General features: G+C 43.4%; 1 protein-coding gene across 1 annotated transcript in view; it reads left to right on the top strand.

The window, feature by feature from the left end:
- The window catches only part of CEP72 (centrosomal protein 72), a 49,185-nt gene extending 28,084 nt beyond the window's left edge, over positions 1 to 21,101 (top strand). The window contains exons 9-14 of the mRNA XM_063125206.1: positions 385 to 452; positions 3,078 to 3,210; positions 9,591 to 9,793; positions 14,350 to 14,464; positions 18,232 to 18,343; positions 20,673 to 21,101. Coding sequence (XP_062981276.1) covers positions 385 to 452; positions 3,078 to 3,210; positions 9,591 to 9,793; positions 14,350 to 14,464; positions 18,232 to 18,343; positions 20,673 to 20,880 — 839 coding nt within the window. The 3' untranslated portion in view covers positions 20,881 to 21,101. The remainder of the gene's footprint in view (positions 1 to 384; positions 453 to 3,077; positions 3,211 to 9,590; positions 9,794 to 14,349; positions 14,465 to 18,231; positions 18,344 to 20,672) is intronic.
- Positions 21,102 to 21,331: the final 230 nt, after the last annotated feature.

Genomic DNA, 21,331 nt, shown 5'->3' with positions numbered 1-21,331 from the left:
TGATGAAGTGAGGTGATTGGGAACAGATTAATGGTTTCTGACCGGCAAGCTACCAGTTAATTATCCATTATCTAGATAAGCTCTAGATTCTTTCAAGCCCTATAGTTCCGTAATCCTATCAGAACATACATGTTGTGTGTGTGTGGGGGGGGATCTCTGAAATGTCTTGGGAAAACTGAACAAGAACAAATTATTATTTCTTGAAACAGTTTTGAAAACTCTGTTTAGTCTGCCACACAGAAAATACTTTTGGTTACACAGAGTTTATCTGGTTAGTATGAATGTTGCTGTCCTTAACTCTTATTTTCACACAATAATATTTATATTAAGGAGCTTCTGTAATTCCATGGTTTTAGGCTCAGTTATGTATTTCTCCTTTTATAGGCCCACCAGAAGTGACAACAGGACCTACTCAGAAGGAACCTCATCAGAAGAAGATATATAGTAAAGATGTAGGTATCAGACCTAAATAGTGGAGAAAAAATGTACAATGTATAAGTTCATTATATGGCATGACTTTTTGTGACTCAGTTGAAATAAATTGCGTATATTGAAGGTTCCTAAAGGTATGTATCTGCATCAGCTCATGTTTGCACAGTCTGTCACTGATAATTGTTTGGATTAGCACAGTGTCTTCCTGAATCAGCAGTCCATTTCCTTGTTTCTTGGAATTAAAGTTTGAACCTCTTTAAGTGCTAACTTCCCCTGCTATTTCCTGGATCTTTCCCCACCTTCATAATCAAAACCTTGTTCCTTTTTAAAATGTAGCTCTTTCTCTGCATAGTCATTTAGCTCCCCATTGTTAGTAGAGCCGTGTTTAAAAGATTGGCATAGACACCGTATCTTGCTTAATTTTTCATTCCTGGCTCATTGTAATCTTACTGCAGTGTTACAGAAGGCCCCCTCCTCATTTTTCTCTACTGCATTGATTTTTAAAATGCTTATGGGTGCACATTAGCTACATAATTTAAAAAGAAATCTAGAACAAGCTCTGTAAATAAAATTATTTACAAGGACCATGCAAAAATTAGGGAAGCATTGCAAATTATTCCCACATAAATTAGCCCATAAAAGCTTACTAGCCTGCTGGTTCATGCATACATTGATTAGTCAGTTTTTGTAAAGCTTTCTTGCCTCATTGGCTGGATGCAATTCTTCCTTTCCACAAGTGACCATGGGGCCTAGATATTTTCTAAAATCATGGATTAACAATGGGACAGAATGAGTGAATGAAAAAAAAAAACTGATGAGGGGCACTCGGCCAGACAGCCAGACCTTTTGAAAATCTTAGCACTCCATCTGATATCACACTATGTGTGTGTATGACATTGCAGTTTAACATCTGGAGGACACCAGGTTGGGGAACGCTACTCTATTGGCTCACAGGGTTACTGCCTAGAAAAATTTTATACCTCTTGAAAAGCAGAAATTAATAGGAATACAAGGATGCACACAAACACTGCCATTAATTTTTTGCTCTGGCTGACGGGACTAATTCGTTCTAATGTATATAACCCTGCAGACTATCTCCTAGTGCAGAAACAGTTTGGGGGGGGTGTGTGACTATCTAGCCCTGCAAGGTTAGATGTGCTCTGTTCTTTATGCATTCTAACTTGAACAGTGCTGCACTTAAACTACATCTAGCATTCGTTTAGAAATGGACACTTGTAATCTCTCCTGAATGAAGGGCAAATGTCCAATTCTAAATACAGCACTACAAGCAGGCTAGGAATGCATCCTGTGTGCTGAGAATGTGGCTGGACTCTGTGCTGGATGTGCCTGGTTCCCCTCATGTGCATTCAGTTACAGTGTGATATTTGAATTCTGTCTGAATGCCAGTAATTTTAGTCTAAATGTGCACTAGCTCTTTGTCTCTGGGAGAATTAGTCAAGGCACTATTTTTTACCTATGAAGCCTTGAATAACTTGGGCTCTGCATACCATAGAGATGGCTACCACCTCTGTTATGTGTCCCACTGTGATCTTGTAGAATGATCAAGAAGACCTTTCCATTTGTTCGGGGTGTGTGTGCATAGAGCATTCTTGGTAATTTGCCCCACAATTATGGAGCTCTCCAAAATTACAAGACTTTTGTATTGGGCTAGCTTTGAGAGATCAAGGTTCAGTTCTTAACTGGGTGAACATTTTTAGCGTATGCTGCGCTGGTCTGATTTTTATTTCAGTAGATCCTGAGTATTTTGTATCCTGAGTTCTAGGTATGGAGGCACTCCCGAAGTTACAATAGTGGCATATTAATTACCACCAAAACAATTTTCAAAAATAAAGTGTTATTTTTACAAACCAAAGACCATGACAAAAGGAATATCACATCAAAAATACAAATAAGTGGAAAATAAATTAAAAAAGAGAGAGAGAGAGATAAAAATATGTGGTGGACCCTAATAATGATATGTAAGAATAGCTTATAGAGAGAATTAATGTATCTAAGGCAGTCTTTTCCAATCTGGTGCCCTCCAGAGTTTGGAGCTACAGTTCCCATCATCCATGATCATAGGCCATGCTGGATGGAGCTGATGGGAGTTGTAGTCCAAAACATCTTTGGGGTGGTACCGGGTTGGGGAGGTTGATTTAAGGAAATAATCTGCACAACCCATGGCCATGACCTGAAGATTGTGAAACTAAATCTCATTGAGATTTAGACTCCCCCCCCATTGCCTAATTGTAATGATTATCAGTGCTGAAATAGTGTGTGTAAATTGCAGACGAAGAGCTTACAATACTGATCCATAAAAGATGTGTGTTTGGATCCCCTTGCTGAATTGGGAACTACGTGGAACATAGGTACACAGTCCCTACCCACAATGCATTATACCTAAGATGGGTATATATTTTTCAAGGTAGATGGTGGTGTGTGACTCCTTGCCCACTGTGTTGGGCCATACTTTTATCTCTAGATGAGGGCCTTCTACTATTGTGAAGGGGCAGCTCACAGCATTTTTCAGTGTGCATTATATCATTTAGTTCCAAAACAGCTTTGATTGTATTCTTTGTCTGGATTAAAAATTGTTGTTAAGTGTTTTTACTGTATTGAAGATAAATCTGATTTATTTATTTAAGGGCAAACCTCAAGGAGCAATCCAGTTGGAAAATAAAGTACTATGTGAAGGAAAACCCATAGAACAACTTTTAGATTTGGTTGACAAGCACTGGACTGGCAGCAAATCACTCCATAAGAATGAGATTTTTTTATGTAAGTAAGGGTATGTGTCAGGATTGGGTGTTTCTCCACAATGGTTTGGCTATTTCTCCTCTGCTAAGTGAGTCAGGTGTGATCCACTGTGAAGTGAGAGATAAGGAGTGAGAGATAAGGAGTGGGTTTGGACGACACGAGCCCCACGGTGGTTTAAATAATTCACCGTAGACTATTTAAATCACCGTGGGTTATCATGTTGTCTGGCAGGCATTTTTGTCGGCCACAGAGTCATGAGGCGGGAATAGTCAAAGTTGCGGTTCCAATAAAATAGCAATAAAAACATAAAAGCCAACAATAAAACCAGCAAGAACAACAATGGATATAACAGCAACAACAGTACTCATGATGAGAAGGTGTTTCTTGAAAATAACGTGTTTTCAAGGCCTTAAAAGCCTTCAAGGATGGTGCATGGCAGACCACCAATGGGAGTTAGTTCCAAAGGTGTGGGGCCACGGCAGAGAAGGCTCTCTCACGTAAATTTAATCGGCTCAGTGGAGGCACTCGAGGCTTAACGCTGATTGGAGAAACCACCACTTCTGAAGCCTGCCTAAACTCTTTGGCCTCTGAAAAACAGCACCATTTCCTGAGATACTGAACATATTCATCACTCCAGCCACCAGATGGTGCAAAAGGGCAATCCAGACTGATTGAGCTCTCTTCAGTCTCCAGAAAAGCTTTTCAGGAAAACACTGGTTCAGCTCTAACTTCCTAACCCTCTCCCAGTTTCCTTGAGGTAAGAGCATGGACTCAAGTCCCAATCTCAAGTCCATATGCCTCCCAGCATCTCAGAACCACTCCTCTAGAATCCCTAGATGCCCATCTCTACCCAAGGGGCAAAACGTTTTCTAAATCCAAAGGCCTCCCCTCTCAAAATCTGGAGATAGAGGCCATCTCCACAGCAACCGTGGGACAGTTAATCAAAACCCACCCACTCCAATCTACCTTAATTATGCAAGTTTTTTTCTAGGTTTGTGTTCTTCCAGTTTGGATCCAGCACCTCAGAGAGCATCTGTTCATTCCAAAAATTAACCCCTGAGAAAGTTGTGCCTTTTCCAGTCATTTTACTAATGACGTAGTAAAATCGGAATGGGTTGCACAAATTGTATTTACCTTAAAACACAACTGGCTATAGAGGACCTTAAGCTTCTTTTAGTGGATGCTTCTATAACTACCCTATTGTCAGGGGACATAGTATTCAGGAATGGAGATTCACCTTTGAGGGACTAAGATGAGAAAAGCTATTTCTGAAAAAAAAAGCCTGTGAGGCAATTGTACGTCTAAGCAGCTTCTATATTATTAGTTTTTGCTAGAGCCTCCTTATTGCAAATGGAAAATCTGAGTCAAGACCTCAACCTATACCCAACCTCAACCTATACCCAGGCGCCAGGCTCCACAAGGCACTCCAAAAGTTAACCAAGGCCTTGGCTTTCATAGCTGATGTCACTCTAGATTCAGTACAATTTTCTGCCAGGTCCATAGCAGCAAATGTAATAGCTAGGAGCAGCTTCTACCTTAAGCACGAGTATGGACACCGCTTCTAGGACCAGCCTTGCCTCCGTTACCTTTAAGACAGTGTTGTTCAAATTGTGGGCCAGGAGCCACCAGTGGGTCTCCACCAACCTTCAAGTGAGTCTCAGTGTTGTAGACTGCTCAGTGCCTCTTTGCTTGATGACTTTGTGTCATGGCTGCACCCTGTGCACTGCCTAGGCCGGTGTGGCAGCAGGAGTGGATTAGAGAGCAAGGCTAATGTTTTTTAACAATACTTTTAAAAACTGGGAATTAGGAAAGAGATAAGAGAGGGAAGCTGTTTTAGGAAGAACTAAATGTAAAAGCAGCAAGAGGGAGGAATGAAAGAAAATGACAGTTGGAGCATGAAAGAAGACAGGGAGAAGAAATTATAAGTGACAGGTAAGAAGGCTTTGAGAGGCATGTGGGGGGGGAGTGTAAAAAGAATATAAAATCCGTTTTCTCTACTTAGAGCAGGGGTCCCTAACCTTCTTGGGTCGGTGGGCACATTTGGGATTTTGAGACATTGTCATGGCCAATCTCAAAAACTGGCTACCGTGGGCGTAGGGGTTGCTCATTCATAAAATGGTAGGCATGGGCAGTCACAAAACAATAATTTCCCAGAAGGCAAACTCTGCCTCCATCTGCCACCATTTTGTGACTGGTGGGCCTCAGTCATTTCCAGCTCTTTCAAGCCTGGGGACTAGAAAGTTTGACAAACTCTGTTCAGTATGGTTCCAAAGAAGGGAGGGGGGGTTAGTGTGAAATTTTAGATTGCAAGTGGTATCACAAATACAAAATAGAGGCCCTGGCCACAAAGGTCTTATGGAAGCATACCTAAACATTCCAGTTGTTAGGGATCACAGATTTCTTTGTTTTACCTACAGACACCTGCATATTCAGTACAAAACTCTGCCTTTTGGTCTTGCCGCAACCCCATTATCTTCATAAAATTGATATTCACAATAATGGTGCACCTCTGGCTTTAGGGAATTTACATCTAGCCTTTCCTTGATGACCTCTTAGTTAAGTCTCCCTCCCACAAGATCCATCAGGATTTACAGATTTCCTTTGCACAGGGCAGGCAGAAGGTAGATTGGGATCTACTGGTAGATATTTGGTGATTCGTAACGGATCATCAAGGGTTTTTAAATTCTCACATGTTTAACAAAAACATCACCACAAATGGTTATACTCACACTGCTCTAGGTTAGGATGCTGAAACAAAGAATGCTTGGAGGGAAACCAGGGGTGGATTTTGTGTAAAGGAACTGGGAGGTTCCTGGCATTGAGCAGGGGGTTGGACTCGATGGCCTTGTAGACCCCTTCCAACTCTGCTATTCTATGGGAGATTAGTACTGAAAACAAATGCCTAGGTTGCTTTCATTCTAAGTGCACATCTGCTCCTTCCAACAAACCACTAACTTGGAGCTGGTTCCAGTTGGGGTCTTGGGCTTCTAGTAAAAATACAAATAGATCATGCAAGCCTGAGGACTGCTCATCCCTGTGCTAGCATGCCTGGAGAGGCATGGTTCCTCATAAAGACCTCAAAAGTCATCTGCAGCCTTTACATTGACTACAACAGCTACGTGCCATCAACATATTCCTGAGGCTTATCTTCCTCGCCGGAGAAAATCAGAAAGATGCAACAAGCTCCTCCATTTAGAAAAATGGACCTGATGGACTTGATCCATGTCTTGAGCATCATGATCTTGTGCATTGAGATTCTGTCATTCGAGGTCTCTCCAAGAGGTGTCACTGCAAAATCATCAGTCAGGTGTTCTTGATAATTGTCCCACAACCGTTCCTGGACAGTACCACTCAGGAAATACTCCTGGATAATAACCATAGATGCCAGTCTCCTTGGCTGGGGAGTACATTGTTGACGTTGGATGGCACAGGGCTCTTGTTCAGAACAAGAACTGGCACCCAGCATAAACTGCCTGGAACTTCATGCTGTCCATTTGACTCTTAAGGCCTATCATCAGCCAGTCACATGGCCTAGTAAAGACTGACAATACCACCGTTAGAGCACCCATGAACAGATAGGGAGGCACCAATTCCAAGTCTTTCGACCAGAAGAGTCTTTCGACTCTTGTGGGCTGAGAACAACCTGCAGTCCATCACTGCACACCATATCACATGACAGCAGTCTGCCTCAGACTCCTTTAAGCCAGAAGAATGCAATCAAGATCCCACCATGTTTGCCATGCTTCAGGAGTGGTTTGGTCCTCCTACAGTGGATCTGTTTGTTTCACCCACGAAGCACAGGACGAAGTTATTGAGATATCAGGCAGAGGCAGTGATAAAACACCCTATCATTCTGACCCCTTCCATCTGACTCTGCTAATTTCTGTGGTTCTGTGCAAGATAAGATTGGAGCAGGTCTCAGTCATTCTAGTGGCACTACTGACCACAGCAACTGTGGCTCTCTGAGATTCTCCACCATGCAATATTGACCTCCAGATTCCTACCAATCAAGAATACCTGCTCTCACACAGCCTAATTTGTCACATAAACGCAGCATGGTTCCACCTAGCTGTCTGGAAGATGAGTGCAACTGCCTCTTGAAGTTTGGCAAATAGGATAAAGTCATGCCTGGAAGTATCCCAGAAAAAAGTTCTAGGTACCAGTCATTCCAGATAAAAATCCAATCCTGGTTACCCAAACTTTTCAATTTCAGCAGTATCATGTAAGTAATATACTGCTGCTGCTATTGGGAGTCAGAAATCTGAGCAGTCACATAGTCTTTGACAAGCATTTTTATGATGCATAACAAGATAAACACTCATGTCTCCACTGAGGAGGATGCTATAGCACATTCTCCCTCTATTTTAAGGCAGCCACCTAACCTTCCCAGTACTACTTCTGAGGACTACTCAGAACACTTACACATCCCACACTGGATGCCTCACACACCAAACAGGAGAGTGGAACATTGGTACTCACAGTGGAGGAAAAGTCCAGTAACCTGAACTCTCCCTGCAGGGTAGGCCGGCTTAAACCCAGCCCAACACCCAGCTACCCTCTTTGAACCAGCAAACACTGGATTTAGCACAAGGAGTTGCTATGAAATAAGCACGCCAGTTTAAAGCTTTTAAGCAGTTTATTCAGGGAGAGGAATTACAGAGAAAGGAAAGGGAGTTGGTTAAAACGGAATAACAAGATTGAAAGGGATAAAAGAAGTAGAAGTAAAACAGTTCAGTAAAAGTCTTTCACCAAAATTCACCTAAGTAAACTAACAAAGTCTAACTGGCCTAGACTATACTTTACCATAGTAAAGGGTCCCCCCAGACCAGGTCCCAGCCAAGGTGCACGGATGTCGGACTGCTGCAGCACCTTGGCTGGGACCTGGTAGATCACGCAGGAGAAAAAAGACCCCATCAATCACTCAGCCTCTTTTCTTCAGGCCATGGCAACCTTGGCAAGTCTGCTTCAACCAATCACCATATGAGCTGCCCGCTGCTCAACCCATCCTGGCAGGAGTCAAGCTTTCCCACCAGAACCAGCTGTAATCACTCTTCCAAATAGTCGAGGCAGCCATGGCTTTGAAACTCTGGCCTTGCTCTGGCGTTGGAGATAGCACACTGCCACGTGGTGATTATAACTGTCTCTGGGCTTATGGCAAGCCCCTGGGGAGACCGTGTGTGTGTGTGAAAAGCACATGTTCTTCACACTCACTATGAAAGTTCCTTGTTTGGCATGTGAAGGCATCTAATATGTGGATAGGTGGCTATCCACATTTACATACCTACTAGACCAACATCTTCACTCTGCACTACATCAACAGGTAACTGCTTGCAACTCTCTATTTTCTTTGTATATATAACTAACCACATGAGTTATTCTTTAAGCTACAAGCTGGACTGTGAAACAGAATTGAAAAGAGGGCAATGTGGGGACTGGATAGTAAAAACCTAGTTCATATTATTTCTGCCTTCCAAGCTATAGGAGATGTAACCCATACTGGGTACCTTCACATGCCAAACAAGAAGAAATCTTCATGGTGAGGACTAATGTTCTGTTCTTATTGGGAGGGGCAGATGAAGATCTCAACTCACATGCAGTTTTTGGCTGTTCCAGTGCCATTCTTTGAGTTTGCTCGAGGAGAAACACTGGCCAGTTGGTGCCATTTCATGAGGTGACCTGCCATCTCCTGATGGGGTGGATTTATGTGAGAAGCAGTATGGAAGGAGTTTCTGTTTACTCAGCTGGCAAGTGTCCCTTCTGCTGGAAAACAGGAGACTACCCCAGAGGCTATGAGAGAAGTATTAGAGGAAAGGGAATATTAACAGCTTCAGTTTGGTGTTGGGTACCCCTGGTTGGCAATGACTTTTCTTGTAGCCTGGATGTCATCTCATGCTCATTCATGTCTCCAGGCAGTCAAACACTGCTTTCAAGGGAGGGAGAGGGGAAATCCCAGGGCCAGTCTTTCCCTGGAAATAATCCTAGGGAAAAATGGTTTTTGAACTTGTCATCTCATGTGATCCCATGTTCTAGCAGATAGGATTGAGGTTCAGGTTCTGACTCCAGCATAAGGCTTCCAAAATGAGACTTTGCTTAGAACTGGGGCCTAGACCTAGTGTTTGGGATCTCCCTGCAATGAAGTGATGGTACATGAGAGCGAAGGTTCACAAGAAAGAGCATGAATGTTCTAGCATCAGTCTTTTTTAATGAACTTAATGATACAAGTGTGTATCTGTTGAAAGCCACCTCTATGTAAAGTAGCTCTTGCAGATCAATTTTACTTAGTGAAGTCGTGAAATATGGCCATGTCCAGTGACATTCTGAAGACTGAGCCAGTAGTTTGAAGGCAGTTTTTTCCTGTTGTCAGTAAATAAAGACTCAGCTGAATCTCTTTTAATTCCTAGCTCAGGCAGAAACTATTTTGTCTGCAATTCAGAAACCTGTGCCAACAGATCAACAGAAACCTTCTCCTTCAGAGACTCAAGAGCTGAATAAGCTTCTTTTAGAGAACAAAACTTTACAAACAAGTATTTCTGAGCAAAAGCAACAGTACAATGACCAGGTTAATTTTCTGAAGGCAGACTTGGATAGTACTAAGAAAGATATGGTGAGTAGAGTGTAGTGTTTTCTTTCAGTGGTTTCTCTTTGTGTGTGTGTGTGTGTGTGTGTGTGAGAGAGAGAGAGAGAGAGAGAGAGAGAGAGAGAATATACATATATAATATGTAGACTCAAGGTTCTAATCTGAAATAGCAAGATGTAATTGGAGGCAAACTGAACACATTTGGATTTTATTTTATTTATTTGGACATATAGTCTATCCCATCTTAAGGACTTAGGCTGGGCAACAGTTTGTTAATTATTTTCTCTTATTCCTTCCCACCAAAAGCCAGTCTGAATAAAAGCAGTTTACACTACTTCCAGAACAGGTACAATCTCTGTCTTTGTTTGAGGTTCCTAGGGAAGAGAATTCCAATTTTGAGGAATAACCCACGGAAACTGCTTCTCTTTGAACCTTTAAAGAACTGATTTGGCATGGACGTGGTACACTTGAGAATGTTCCGGATTAGTTAATTTTAGATTATTGTAGGCAGGGCTGTGTGCATGCTGCTCTTACAAGAGAAACAAAATACCAAGCTAATAAAATATAAATTGATACCTGAAACTGTAAGAAATTCTGCATATTTGCATGATTTCTCTTCTTCTGTCAATGTATTTTACAGTTTTTAATTATTTTCATAATACTGCTTCTCAGTCAGTAGCAGAATGGAGCCAACAGGAAAGGGTTAACTCTTTCTTTCTTTAAGAAGCCAGGCTTGAGAGGTTCATATCAACCCCCAGAAAGGAGGGTAACTTTCAGTCCTTCACTCTGCCTTCAAAGGAAGAGCGTGGTTGCTTGGCTGCTCTTAAGCACCTGCTGAGGAGTAATGGCCTTCAAAGGCCTTAAAATTGCCCTAAAGATTCCCTCTTTCCTCTCAAGGTTTCTTCCCTCATGGTTTAGGATTGAGGCAACTCAGAGTGAGATTTTCTTGAGAGGCGGCCACCTTATTATTAGGGCTCTCCATGCCTTGGAGAGGCGCACCTGCCATGACTTAGCAGTTGGTTAAGCGCGGCTCCCAGAATTACCTGGCTTCCTTAATCCTGGTACTGACATCTTACAGAGATGCTGTGCAGTGTTTTGGGGAACAGGGAAAAATTCCCCTCTCATCATCTCAAGTCAGATGGTTTCTTTGTGGGGCCTCCATCTCTCCATCCACTGTTCACAAGTTCCCTACTTGGGATCTCACTCTGTTTCCCCAGGCTCTCTTGGGAATACCCTTTGAGCCCATTTATTCTATCCCCTTAGGGAACTCATTTGGAAGGATGGTTTCCTGGTCATGCTTGTTTCGGCCAGGAGGATTGGGGAAATCTGATCCCTTTCAGTCAGAGGAACTCTGCACCTTCCAACTCGGCAGGGAGATATTTTGTCTGGACCTGACTTTCATTCTGAAAGTGAACTCTGCTTTCCACAGGTCCCAGGACATCGTATTAGGGCAGCATTTGTGTCCTACAAGGTAGGAGCATAAGGAAGTAAAATCTTCTTATGCAAAATTAACATGTGGGTTAGGGAGAGCATAGCCTGGTCCTGCTAAACCAGCCTTTCTCAACCTGGGGCGCTCCAGATGTGTTGGACTACAACTCCCAGAATGCCCCAGCCAGCTCTGCTGGCTGGGGCATTCTGGGAGATGCAGTCCAACACATCTGGAGTGCCCCAGGTTGAGAACCACTGCGCTAAACCAAAGGTCGCTGCCTCGCCAAGGTATCAAAGCTACTTCCATGGCCTTGTGCATCAGTGCTCCTCTCTAAGACCTATGCAGAGTGGCCATCTGGGCCAATCCTTCTACCTTCATTTGTCATTGTAAATTGGCAAATATGCATCAGCCAAGATATCCTTTCAACAGTGGGTCCTGCAACATGCCCTATAGAGTTTCATCTCACCTTGTTCTGGGATACTGCTTTTGGACATCCCTTTCCTGTCAGCTCCACTTCTTCACTGATCAAGAACAGAATGTTGGACTTCCTATAAATTGTTCTCCTGGTCAACCTTCCTATAAAACCTTCCTATAAAAGGTTCTCCCACACCTCAGATGATGTTATTGAAGTGGTTGAGGGGTAGTAGTTTGCTTGGTTACCTTACTTGGTCTAGTTAGTTAGGGTCTCTCGTGGAATGACCCTCCTTCTTCTCTTTTTATTCTTCTGTGGTAGTTTGTGATATGAGGTTTATTGTGAAAAGGCACTATGCTGAAGTCAAGTCGTGTGACTGAGGGGTTCCCTTCTCTCTGGGTGGAATGTGAATTTTTCTTTTGTCCGCACCTTCTCAAGGATGAGAGGAGTTAACTCTTTCCTTTCAGTCCAGTCTCTATTGACCAGGAGAACACTTCATGGGATGTCTAACTTTCTGTTTGGTCAGTCATTGGGGAAGACATGGAGTACTAAAACTCCATCCTGTGACCGATGTCTTTCCTTCTGCTTTCTGAGATTAAAACCTCCATTGCCTCCATGTACCTTTAAACATCAGTTTTGAAAGTAAGAGGGGCTAGAGAGTAGGGGTGTGCATCTGTTTCAGATGAAGAAACCTGCATCCAAAACCAACATGGGGTGCTTCAGAGCAATTCAGGCTTCGTGTGAGGTGAAGCAGAACTTTCCTGAAATGGCTCAAAACAAATCAGGCTGTTCCTGAAACCTCAGGTCTGCCACAGAGATTCAGCGGATGCAGTCAGACAGTTTCGGACTGTCTATTTAAAAATGGTTACATTTCCCCTCCAACCGCTCCATAAAAGGAAAATGGCAGGCAGCGGGTAGGGAGTGTGTGTATGTGTGTGTGTGTGTGTGTGTGTGGTTATGTAACTGACAACTCCAGCATCTAGTCAGGAAATAACTTTATAAGGGCTCTCCTTTGTACTTCCAAACTCACTGCTTTTGGGAGGGATATAGAGGGAACAACTGATCAACAAACAATGCCTCAGACTGTTTTCATTCCTTATACGTCCCAAAGCTCTGCACCTATCTATTTGACATTTTTCAGGTTACTTATGTAGAGGTACGTCTACAATGTATGCTGTTTTCATACAAAACCATAGTGGGAAAGAGCGAAACCTTTTTTAATACTCCTAAATTGTAAAGGTTTTCCTTGTGCACACACACACACACACACACACACACCATGTATCTTTCTGTCTGAATTGTGTGATAGGCTTCATTCTCTCGGAAAGAACTACTATGCTAGCAAATTGCATTCAGTTCTGTCGAGGAATAACAATGATAGGCGTCCCCTTAAAAAAAAACAAAGCCATCTTGTAAAAAAAGTGTCTAACACAGAAACTCCAGCATCTATTCATTTGGCAGGCGTTCATCCACTCAGAAAGGCCTACTATGCCTGCGGATTTCACTCTGTTCTGTCAAAATGTAAAGGTGTCATAGCCATTGTTTATTTCCCCGTGTAAGTGAGGCTTAAGTTAGTGCTCAGAGTGGTCTGCGTTACAACAACCAACTTTCTGAAGCGAGGTCTTAACTGAATTGTGCATTTGGTGGACATCCCTACGAAAAGATTGCTTTCCTTTTTTAAAAAAAAATTGAAAGTGAAGCTTTTCTGCCCTTGTGCAATGCCACCCTCTTTGCTTTTTCTTTTCTATGCGTCTGTGAAATTTCAGCATATCCATAACTGTGAGTATAGAGTCTGAAAAGTGCAAATCTTACATGATAAACATTCCTCCAGAAAGCAAAATTTGTTTGCAAATCACAGCTAATCTTTTAATGCTCAACCGTAAAACAGTTCATTTATAACCCTTTATAAATACAACGTTAAAAAAAAATACAGTCTTTTGTTTAAGTCAGGCTTTTGTCCTCCTTTGCTGTTGCTTCTGCAGCAGTTGTTGCTTGATCCCCAGGGTCTGTTCTGATTACTGCCGGCTCTGAGGATCACTGGGATCCCATAGCAGTTGCAGCCGCTGTTGGGAAGAACCTGAAGGTAGGAACGTTTTGAGCTCACACTCACCGTGAGCAGTTAGAGGCTGGAGGAGATTATGGCTGCTCGCTGATGTAGGTTTCCTGACTCCTTAAGGAGGAAATACTGAAGGGAATATTATTGAGAGGTTTATAGCCCTTAACTGAAATTGTTGCTATACATAGCTAGTATTCCAAACTGCTAATATTTGGTATTACGTGCATGTAATTAATTCTTGTTCTTCATTTTACACTGATTTAGTGGTCAGTCGCTTGGGCCAAACATAACCTTGCCTGGCCTCCCAGTTAGTAACAGCAAATCTCCCTTTTCTCATGTTGTTCTACTTCTGTCTCACCCATATAAGATTCATTTCTCACCCCTACCCTCATATCTATAAGCGTCTCACTTGTCTATGCCCCATCATCTGGCCACTTCTCTTTCTGCCATCCTCCTGCCAAAAATTCCCTAACCAAAACACAGCTTCCTTACCTGTTCATAAATTGGATTGTTTCCCTGCACCAGGACCAGGTGATGAGCTGGAATAAATGCTTTATTCTGTGGACTGCTGCCTTGCCACAAAGTGGCTCATAGGAACTAGCCACAATTTGACAGAATTTGAAATATTCTTTTCATGTAATCATGTTTGATTTTTCCTTCTCCTCCTTCCCCCCACATCTTATTAGGATACAATGAAGCAGAAATTAGATAAATTATTGGAAGAAAATGCAGCCTTGAGAGTGCAGAATTCTAAATTGGAACAAGACATCCAGAGTAACACGGCACCATTACAAATCACCAGTGAGTTTTGGATAAAACATTCTATGAATAAGCCAATCCGTGGGTGTGTTTGAATGTGTTCAGATTGAGACATTTTTAATCCAGTTAGGAACTTTTTTGTAGCTTCAAGCAATTGAAAGTATAAAACTTAGGTCTGAGATCCAAAGAATTTCATATGGCCCATGTGCATTGAGGTCTTTTCAAACCCCCCACCTCCCTTAATTAATTGCTACGTACCCTCATACCCACACAAAAAACCAGAGCAGCATCTGGTAAAGCGTAGAGGGGAAACTAGCAGAGCTCTGGTGTGCATGCAGAAATGCTTTCGGTTTAGACTACACTCCTTTGTTGTTATAGTTTTATCATCTATGTTATGGGAAACAGTCAAGGGTAAAAGAATTATGGATTTTTTTAAAAAATGAGAGGTATAGCCGTGTTAGTCAGTTGCAGCAAAACCAGCAAAACTTGTGGCATCTTGGAGACCGGCAAATTTATTCTGGCATAAGCTTTTGTGATCACTGTTCATTTCATCACATAAATGGCGGGTTAACCTCAAATTGGCACATACACACACACACACATACACACACACACACACACACACACACACACACACACACACACACAGAAGCTGGGGGTGGGGAAGGTGTAAACTGTGTTGTCGGGGAATTGAAATGCAGAGAGTACAAACAATGATCATTAACAATTGCAACTTTTAATATATTTTAAATCAAGGGAAGTCTTTGGAAATGAAATAAGTTAAGGTGCTAATTTCAATAACTGCCCAGTTGACTGCTAGAGGTGTTTGAGTACAATTGCTTGTCCCAGTTCTTTCAGTGACCTGGTTTGCATATAACGGGAAGCCACCATGGCTGAATTTCCTCACAGGGCTTCGCGTTGCAGGGGTGGGCTGGGTGACTTTTATACCACCCCAGCAACCCATCCTCACCAGGTTCACACGTAACAGCAAGCTACAGTGCGCCCCCACCAGGGTTTGAATATTCAAAATGGCAGCCGCTGCTGTGGCAAGAGCCCCCTCAGGGGAATTCACTCACAATGGCTTCTTGTAACATGCAGACCAGGCTAGTCCGTTGTTGCCCGCTTCTGTTATAGAGGTTCATTTTTCCTCTGTAACTGAGGGAGAGCTGCTCTCTTTGCCTCTTTTTTTCACCACACTGTTGCCTTTCCTGCATATTCTTCTCAACTGCACTACTTCACTCTGCTGCTGCCCCTTCTTCTTCCCAACTGTCTCTCCCTTTCCCGTCTTCATTTCCTAGCATCATCCATTGTTCCAAACTTTCATTCCACTCTTCTCACTCTTCCTCCGTTCCTTCTCCCTACCACTTTACACATCCCACATCCCAAGCCCTCAAGGGGCAGGTATTTTATGGAAGAACTTAAATGAATAATGCCAAGTCCCAGAGGATAGGTTGTGTTAATCTGTTGCAATAAAGGCAACAAAGAGTGGTAATAGCTGTTTTAAGACATTGGGTTAGATTCAGACTGTAACTACGTCCAGTTCTGGGCACCACACTTCAAGAAGGATGCAGACAAGCTGGAGGGGGTTCGGAGGAGGGCAACGAAGATGATTTATTTATTTATTTATTTATTTATTACATTTCTATACCGCCCAATAGCCGGAGCTCTCTGGGCGGTTCACAAAATCAGGGGTCTGGAAACAAAGCCCTATGAGGAGAGACTGAAAGAACTGGGCATGTTTAGCCTAGAGCAGAGAAGGGGAGACATGAAAGGTTGTCACACAGAGGAGGTCCAGGATCTCTTCTCGATCATCCCAGAATGCAGGACACGGGCTCAAGTTACAGGAAGCCAGATTCCAGATGGACATCAGGAAAAACTTCCTACCTGTTAGAGCTGTGCAACAATAGAACCAATTCCCTAGGGGGGTTGTGGGCTCTCCCACACTAGAAGCATTCAAGAGGCAGCTGGACAGCCATTTGTCAGGTATGCTTTAAGGTGGATTCCTGCATTGAGCAGGGGGTTGGACTCGATGGCCTTGTGGGTCCCTTCCAACTCCACTGTTCTATGATTCTGGAAGATAAGAGAAGTGCCTTCTTTGGAGCAAGCAGAGCAACAATCTGGTCCCTCCATGAGGATATGGCACACTTTTTTTAATGATGACCTAGTTATGCAATTAAACATTATTAACTGGGTCGGCACAAATTGACTTGGCACACATTTTAGTCTTTTTAACATTAGTATTTAAACATATTTGTTGGTTTAGCAGCCTGTTTGTTTTTGTCCAGAAAAGCCTTCGTAGTCAATGAGGTTTCCCCCCTTGGATCTCCTGTCTTACCAGAAGAAAAGTACTGAGTAGATACTGAACGGTCTCAAGAAGGCGGACTGACTCTGCCCTGCTATAAGTCTTTGTGCAGTTACATTCTGTTACGAAGCCCCCTCCCCCCTCAGCCTCACCTCTGATATAAAAAGTTCTTCCTCCTCAAAAGATGTGCATTATCTGGGTTTTCGAAACAGAATTTCCAAGTTGCAAATCACACGGTAGGGCTGAGAAATTTCAGGCTTGGCCGAATTTTGCTTTTAAGTCTTGGTGGGCTAGATTGGGGTTAGGCAAAAGGGGCACCCCGGCCACCACTGCAGCGACAGGCACCTCCTCCTGCACCCCAAATGCCTTGCTGATTTTTAAAAATTACATTTTTCCTTGTGGCTGGGAGAGCTTCAAAGCAAAGTGCTGGCTGGCTGCCATCCTTATTCCCCTGAATGCCTCTGGTCCCGATGTGGGCTCAGAGACATTTATTTATTTATTTATTTATTTAGCCCGCCTTTTTTCCTCCAAGGAACCCAAGGCAGCGTACATCATCCTCATCCTCTCCATGTTATCCTCACAACAACAACCCAGTGAGGTGGGTTGGGCTAAAGAGTCTGACTGGCCCAAAGTTACCCAGTGGGTTTCCATGGCCGAGTGGGGACTAGAACCCGGATCTCCCGACTCCCAGTCCAGCACCTTAGCCACCACACCACACTGGCTCTCATCTTGAGGCAGTGAAGATTGTGGGCAGCTTAAGGCAAGCACTACGTTTAGGAGTGTGGGTGTGGCTGGAGTGGGGTGAGGGCAGCATTGGGTGTGATCCCGAATGAGTTGACAACTGTGGGTTCAATGGAGTGGGTCTGTGTTTTGAGGTCCCAGGTCCCACTTCTGCTCTGTATTCTTGGGCTATGTATTCTCATCTTTTAGCTTCAGCGGTTGGTCTCTGTGAAATGCATATTTTGTATCTGGCCACACCCACCATGGCAGCCATTCCTTGAGACCACCTTTCTTTTCTTTTAACCCACTCTTCAGCCAGTGAAGGCTCTCCGAGTGCCTTATAAAGATGAATAATGATACAGTCCTGTCCTCAGGTTTATAATCTAAAAGATGCAGTACAAAAGGAAAAGGGATTCGGAGGCACGAGCTGGGCGGTGGGGGGGGGGAGCAAAATTAGGGCACCAGTTCTTCGTTTCTAAGTTTTGCAGTGGTTCTCTTCTCACCGTGCATGGGGCTAGGTTGGTCTCCCTCTTGCAGGGTTGTGTTTCCTACAAGTGGCCCTTGGTTGTCTGGTCAATGGATGAGGCCAGAGTCTTCAGTCCCAGGGAAGTGTCAGGTGAAGCTGTATGTTCCTACAGGTGAGGATGGGGGTGGAGTGAAATCCCTGCAGCTGCTTCCTGTCTAGATGATTTGTGGGGCTAAATTGGTCTCCCTCTTGCTGTGATGCTTATCCTGGGAGGCCGAGTTCCCTGTTTGTAGCTTAATTGTATTGTGTCTCTTTCTTTAGAGCTTGAAACGCAGAACAAGCAGTTAACAGATGAGAATGCTAGTTTGAAGCAACGTCTTGAGAACTTTAACAAGATGCAGGAGCTCACAGAGATGTTACAGGAAAGCCACAGGTACAAGCTAGCTGGTACTGAAAATCAAGTGAAAACCAAGAGCTCTGAGATTTCATATACTTAACTTTTTTAAAAATTTACTCTTGTATTTCAATATTTGGTGGTGGGTAGTACCTCCCAAAAGTTGTGGCTAGTGCCTTCCAAGTCCCACACCTTCTTTCACCTCCATCTGCACAAAGCTACTCTTCTGCTTAGTCACGATAACCAAATGCCTCTTCGTAGAATACTAGATGCTGGGAGAAATGGAAACAGAATGCTGGACTAGAAGGATACAAAATTACAAACTGAACTAGAGGTAGAGTCGCTCCATCGTTTTTCCTTACAAAAATTAGATTTCAGAGCAGATCTATTTCATCCCAAAAATATGGTTCCAGGTTTTTCTTTTCTCCACCCCACCCCCCAAAAAAAGGGAAATCTAATTTTTCCTTATTCCACCAGTTCTGTTTTAGCTGTTCCGTAATCCCAGAGGAAGAGGAAGGGCCAATAGATTGAAATCAAAACGGACAAATAATGAGAGAGAGGGAGAGGGATTATTTTCCCCATGAATGTCATAACCTACCTTTGCACGCATGCAAACATGCGCATAAGCATCAACTCCTCCTTAACAAGGAAAAGGCAAATTGGAGTTATAATGCACATAGGATATTCTCAGCGGCGCCACCTCCCCATTTGTGGAGCTCCCTTGTAGGAGAAGTGTGATTAGCCCCACTGAATATTTTTTAAATGTACATTTGCTGTTTTTCAATTCATGGAAAGGAAGGAGTAAGCTTATTTTGAGTACATAGAATAGTAGAGTTGGAAAGGGCCTATAAGGCCATCGAGTCCAACCCCCTGCTCAACGCAGGAATCCACCTTAAAGCATACCTGACAGATGGTTGTCCAGCTGCCTCTGGGATGCCTCTAGTGTGGGAGAGCCCATGACCTCCCAACAGAATTGGTTTCATTGTCGTGCTGCTCTAACAGTCAGGAAGTTTTTCTTGACGTCCATATGGAATCTGGCTTCCTGTAACTTTACCCCATTATTCCATGCCTTGCACTCTGAGATGATCGAGAAGAGATCCTGGCCCTCCTCTGTGTGACAACCTTTCAAGTACTTGAAGAGTGCTATCATGTCTCCTCTTCTCTTCTCCAGGCTAAAGATGCCCAGTTCTTTCAGTCTCTTCTCATAGGGCTTTCTTTCCAGACCCTTGATCATCCTCGTTGCCCTCCTCTGAACCCCCTCCAGCTTGTCTGCAACCTTCTCAAAGTGTAGTGGCCAGAACTGGATGAGGCCTAACCAGTGCCAAATAGAGGGGAACCAGTACCTTATGTGATTTGGAAGCTATACTTCTATTAATGCAGCCCAAAATAGCATTTGCTTTTTTTGCAGCCACATCACACTGTTGGCTCATATTCAGCTGGTCTACAACAATTGCAAGATCCTTCGCTTGTAGTATTGCTGAGCCAAGTATCCCCCATCTTGTAACTGTGCATTTGGTTTTTTTTTCTTAGGCATTTATTTCTTGGCATTTGTTCCTATTAAATTTCATTCTGTTGTTTTCAGCCATCTCCAGCCTATCAAGATGGCTTTGAACTTTATTTCTGTCTTCTAGGGGTATAGAGCCTCGTGTGGCGCAGAGCGGTAAAGCAGCAGTTTCTGCAGCTGAAACTCTCCCCACGGCCTGAGTTCGATCCCAGCGGAAGCTGGTTTCAGGCAGCCGGCTCGGGTCGACTCAGCCTTCCATCCTCCCGAGGTTGGTAAAATGAGTACCCAGTTAGCTGGGGGAAAGGTAATAATGGCCGGGGAAGGCAACGGCAAACCACCCCGCTATAAGGCCTGCCAAGAAAATGTCAGCGAAAGCTGGCGTCCCTCCAAGAGTCAGTAATGACTCAGTGCTTGCACGAGAGGTTCCTTTCCTTTCCTTCTAGGGGTATAGCTATCCCAACCAACATTGCTCATACTGTAAGCCACTTATATGCCCAGAGCTTTTGCACAAATCCATCTTTGCCAGAAGTGACTGTCACTTTTGAAAGTGCAGCATTCAGTTGCTGCTTTCAACCTAGTCGGCATAAGGCATTGATTGTCCCTCTCTGGGTGAGTGCAGGAGTGTGCGCGCAGAGGGATTGCCATAAATCCTAACTAAACCCCTTTGCTCCGCAGTGTGCGCACACTGCGGCCAGTCATTTCTTGGATTTGGAGGTGGTGTGGGCAGCAGAGATGAGGGTGAAGGCAGGAGGGCTCCAGTTGGCCATATTGTGACGCCCCCACTCTTCGTGCCCGGAGGCTTTGTGCCATTACGTTATTTCCTAATGGAATAAGTTTCAATACGTGTGTGATGGTTTCTTGCAGGACGTTGGTTTCTACCAATGAGCGTCTTTTAAAAGAACTGGATGAGACACGTTCAAAACATAAGACTGAGGTGGAACAGCTAAACTGGAACTACAATCAATTAAAGAAAACAATGGATGCACCACCACCTGCTCCTGCTCCTGCTCCTATTCTTGCTCCCAGTCTCACTCCTGCTCCTCCAAGCAATGTGAATAACAACAGGTGGTAGTAAAGGAAATTCTCTGTAAATGATTTAAAAGGTGATTAATCCTGGGTGTTATTTACCAACATGAACCAATCATTAATACTGTGGCCGATGTCTCTTATACTATTGTACTTTATTATTTTTTTAAGACGTTTTCCCCATAGGCTTATGAGTGTATGATTGAAAGAATTAAACCATTGAATGAGTTCAATGCTGATTTGAATGATGGCAATGTATGAGGAAAGTCGAGGCTTTAAGTGAGAGCAAAGTGACATCTCCTCGTGCGAGATTGCCCTCACATTAAAACATTTCTAAATACAGATCATGACAGCTTTTGACCAAGTTACTGTGGCAAAGTTGAAGCTCTGCTAATTTACAATGGAGTTATGGCATTAAGATATGCTTATATACTGAGCACTCCCTGCTCATGTTATGTGTGTTTTCTCTAGTCCCACTGAGTCTAGTGGACTTGCTC

The sequence above is a fragment of the Elgaria multicarinata genome, chromosome 1 (assembly GCF_023053635.1).
Source record: "Elgaria multicarinata webbii isolate HBS135686 ecotype San Diego chromosome 1, rElgMul1.1.pri, whole genome shotgun sequence".
NCBI classification, from domain to species: domain Eukaryota; kingdom Metazoa; phylum Chordata; class Lepidosauria; order Squamata; family Anguidae; genus Elgaria; species Elgaria multicarinata.
Note: the sequence above shows the minus strand (reverse complement) of the source record. Positions and strands in the feature narration are given on the sequence as shown.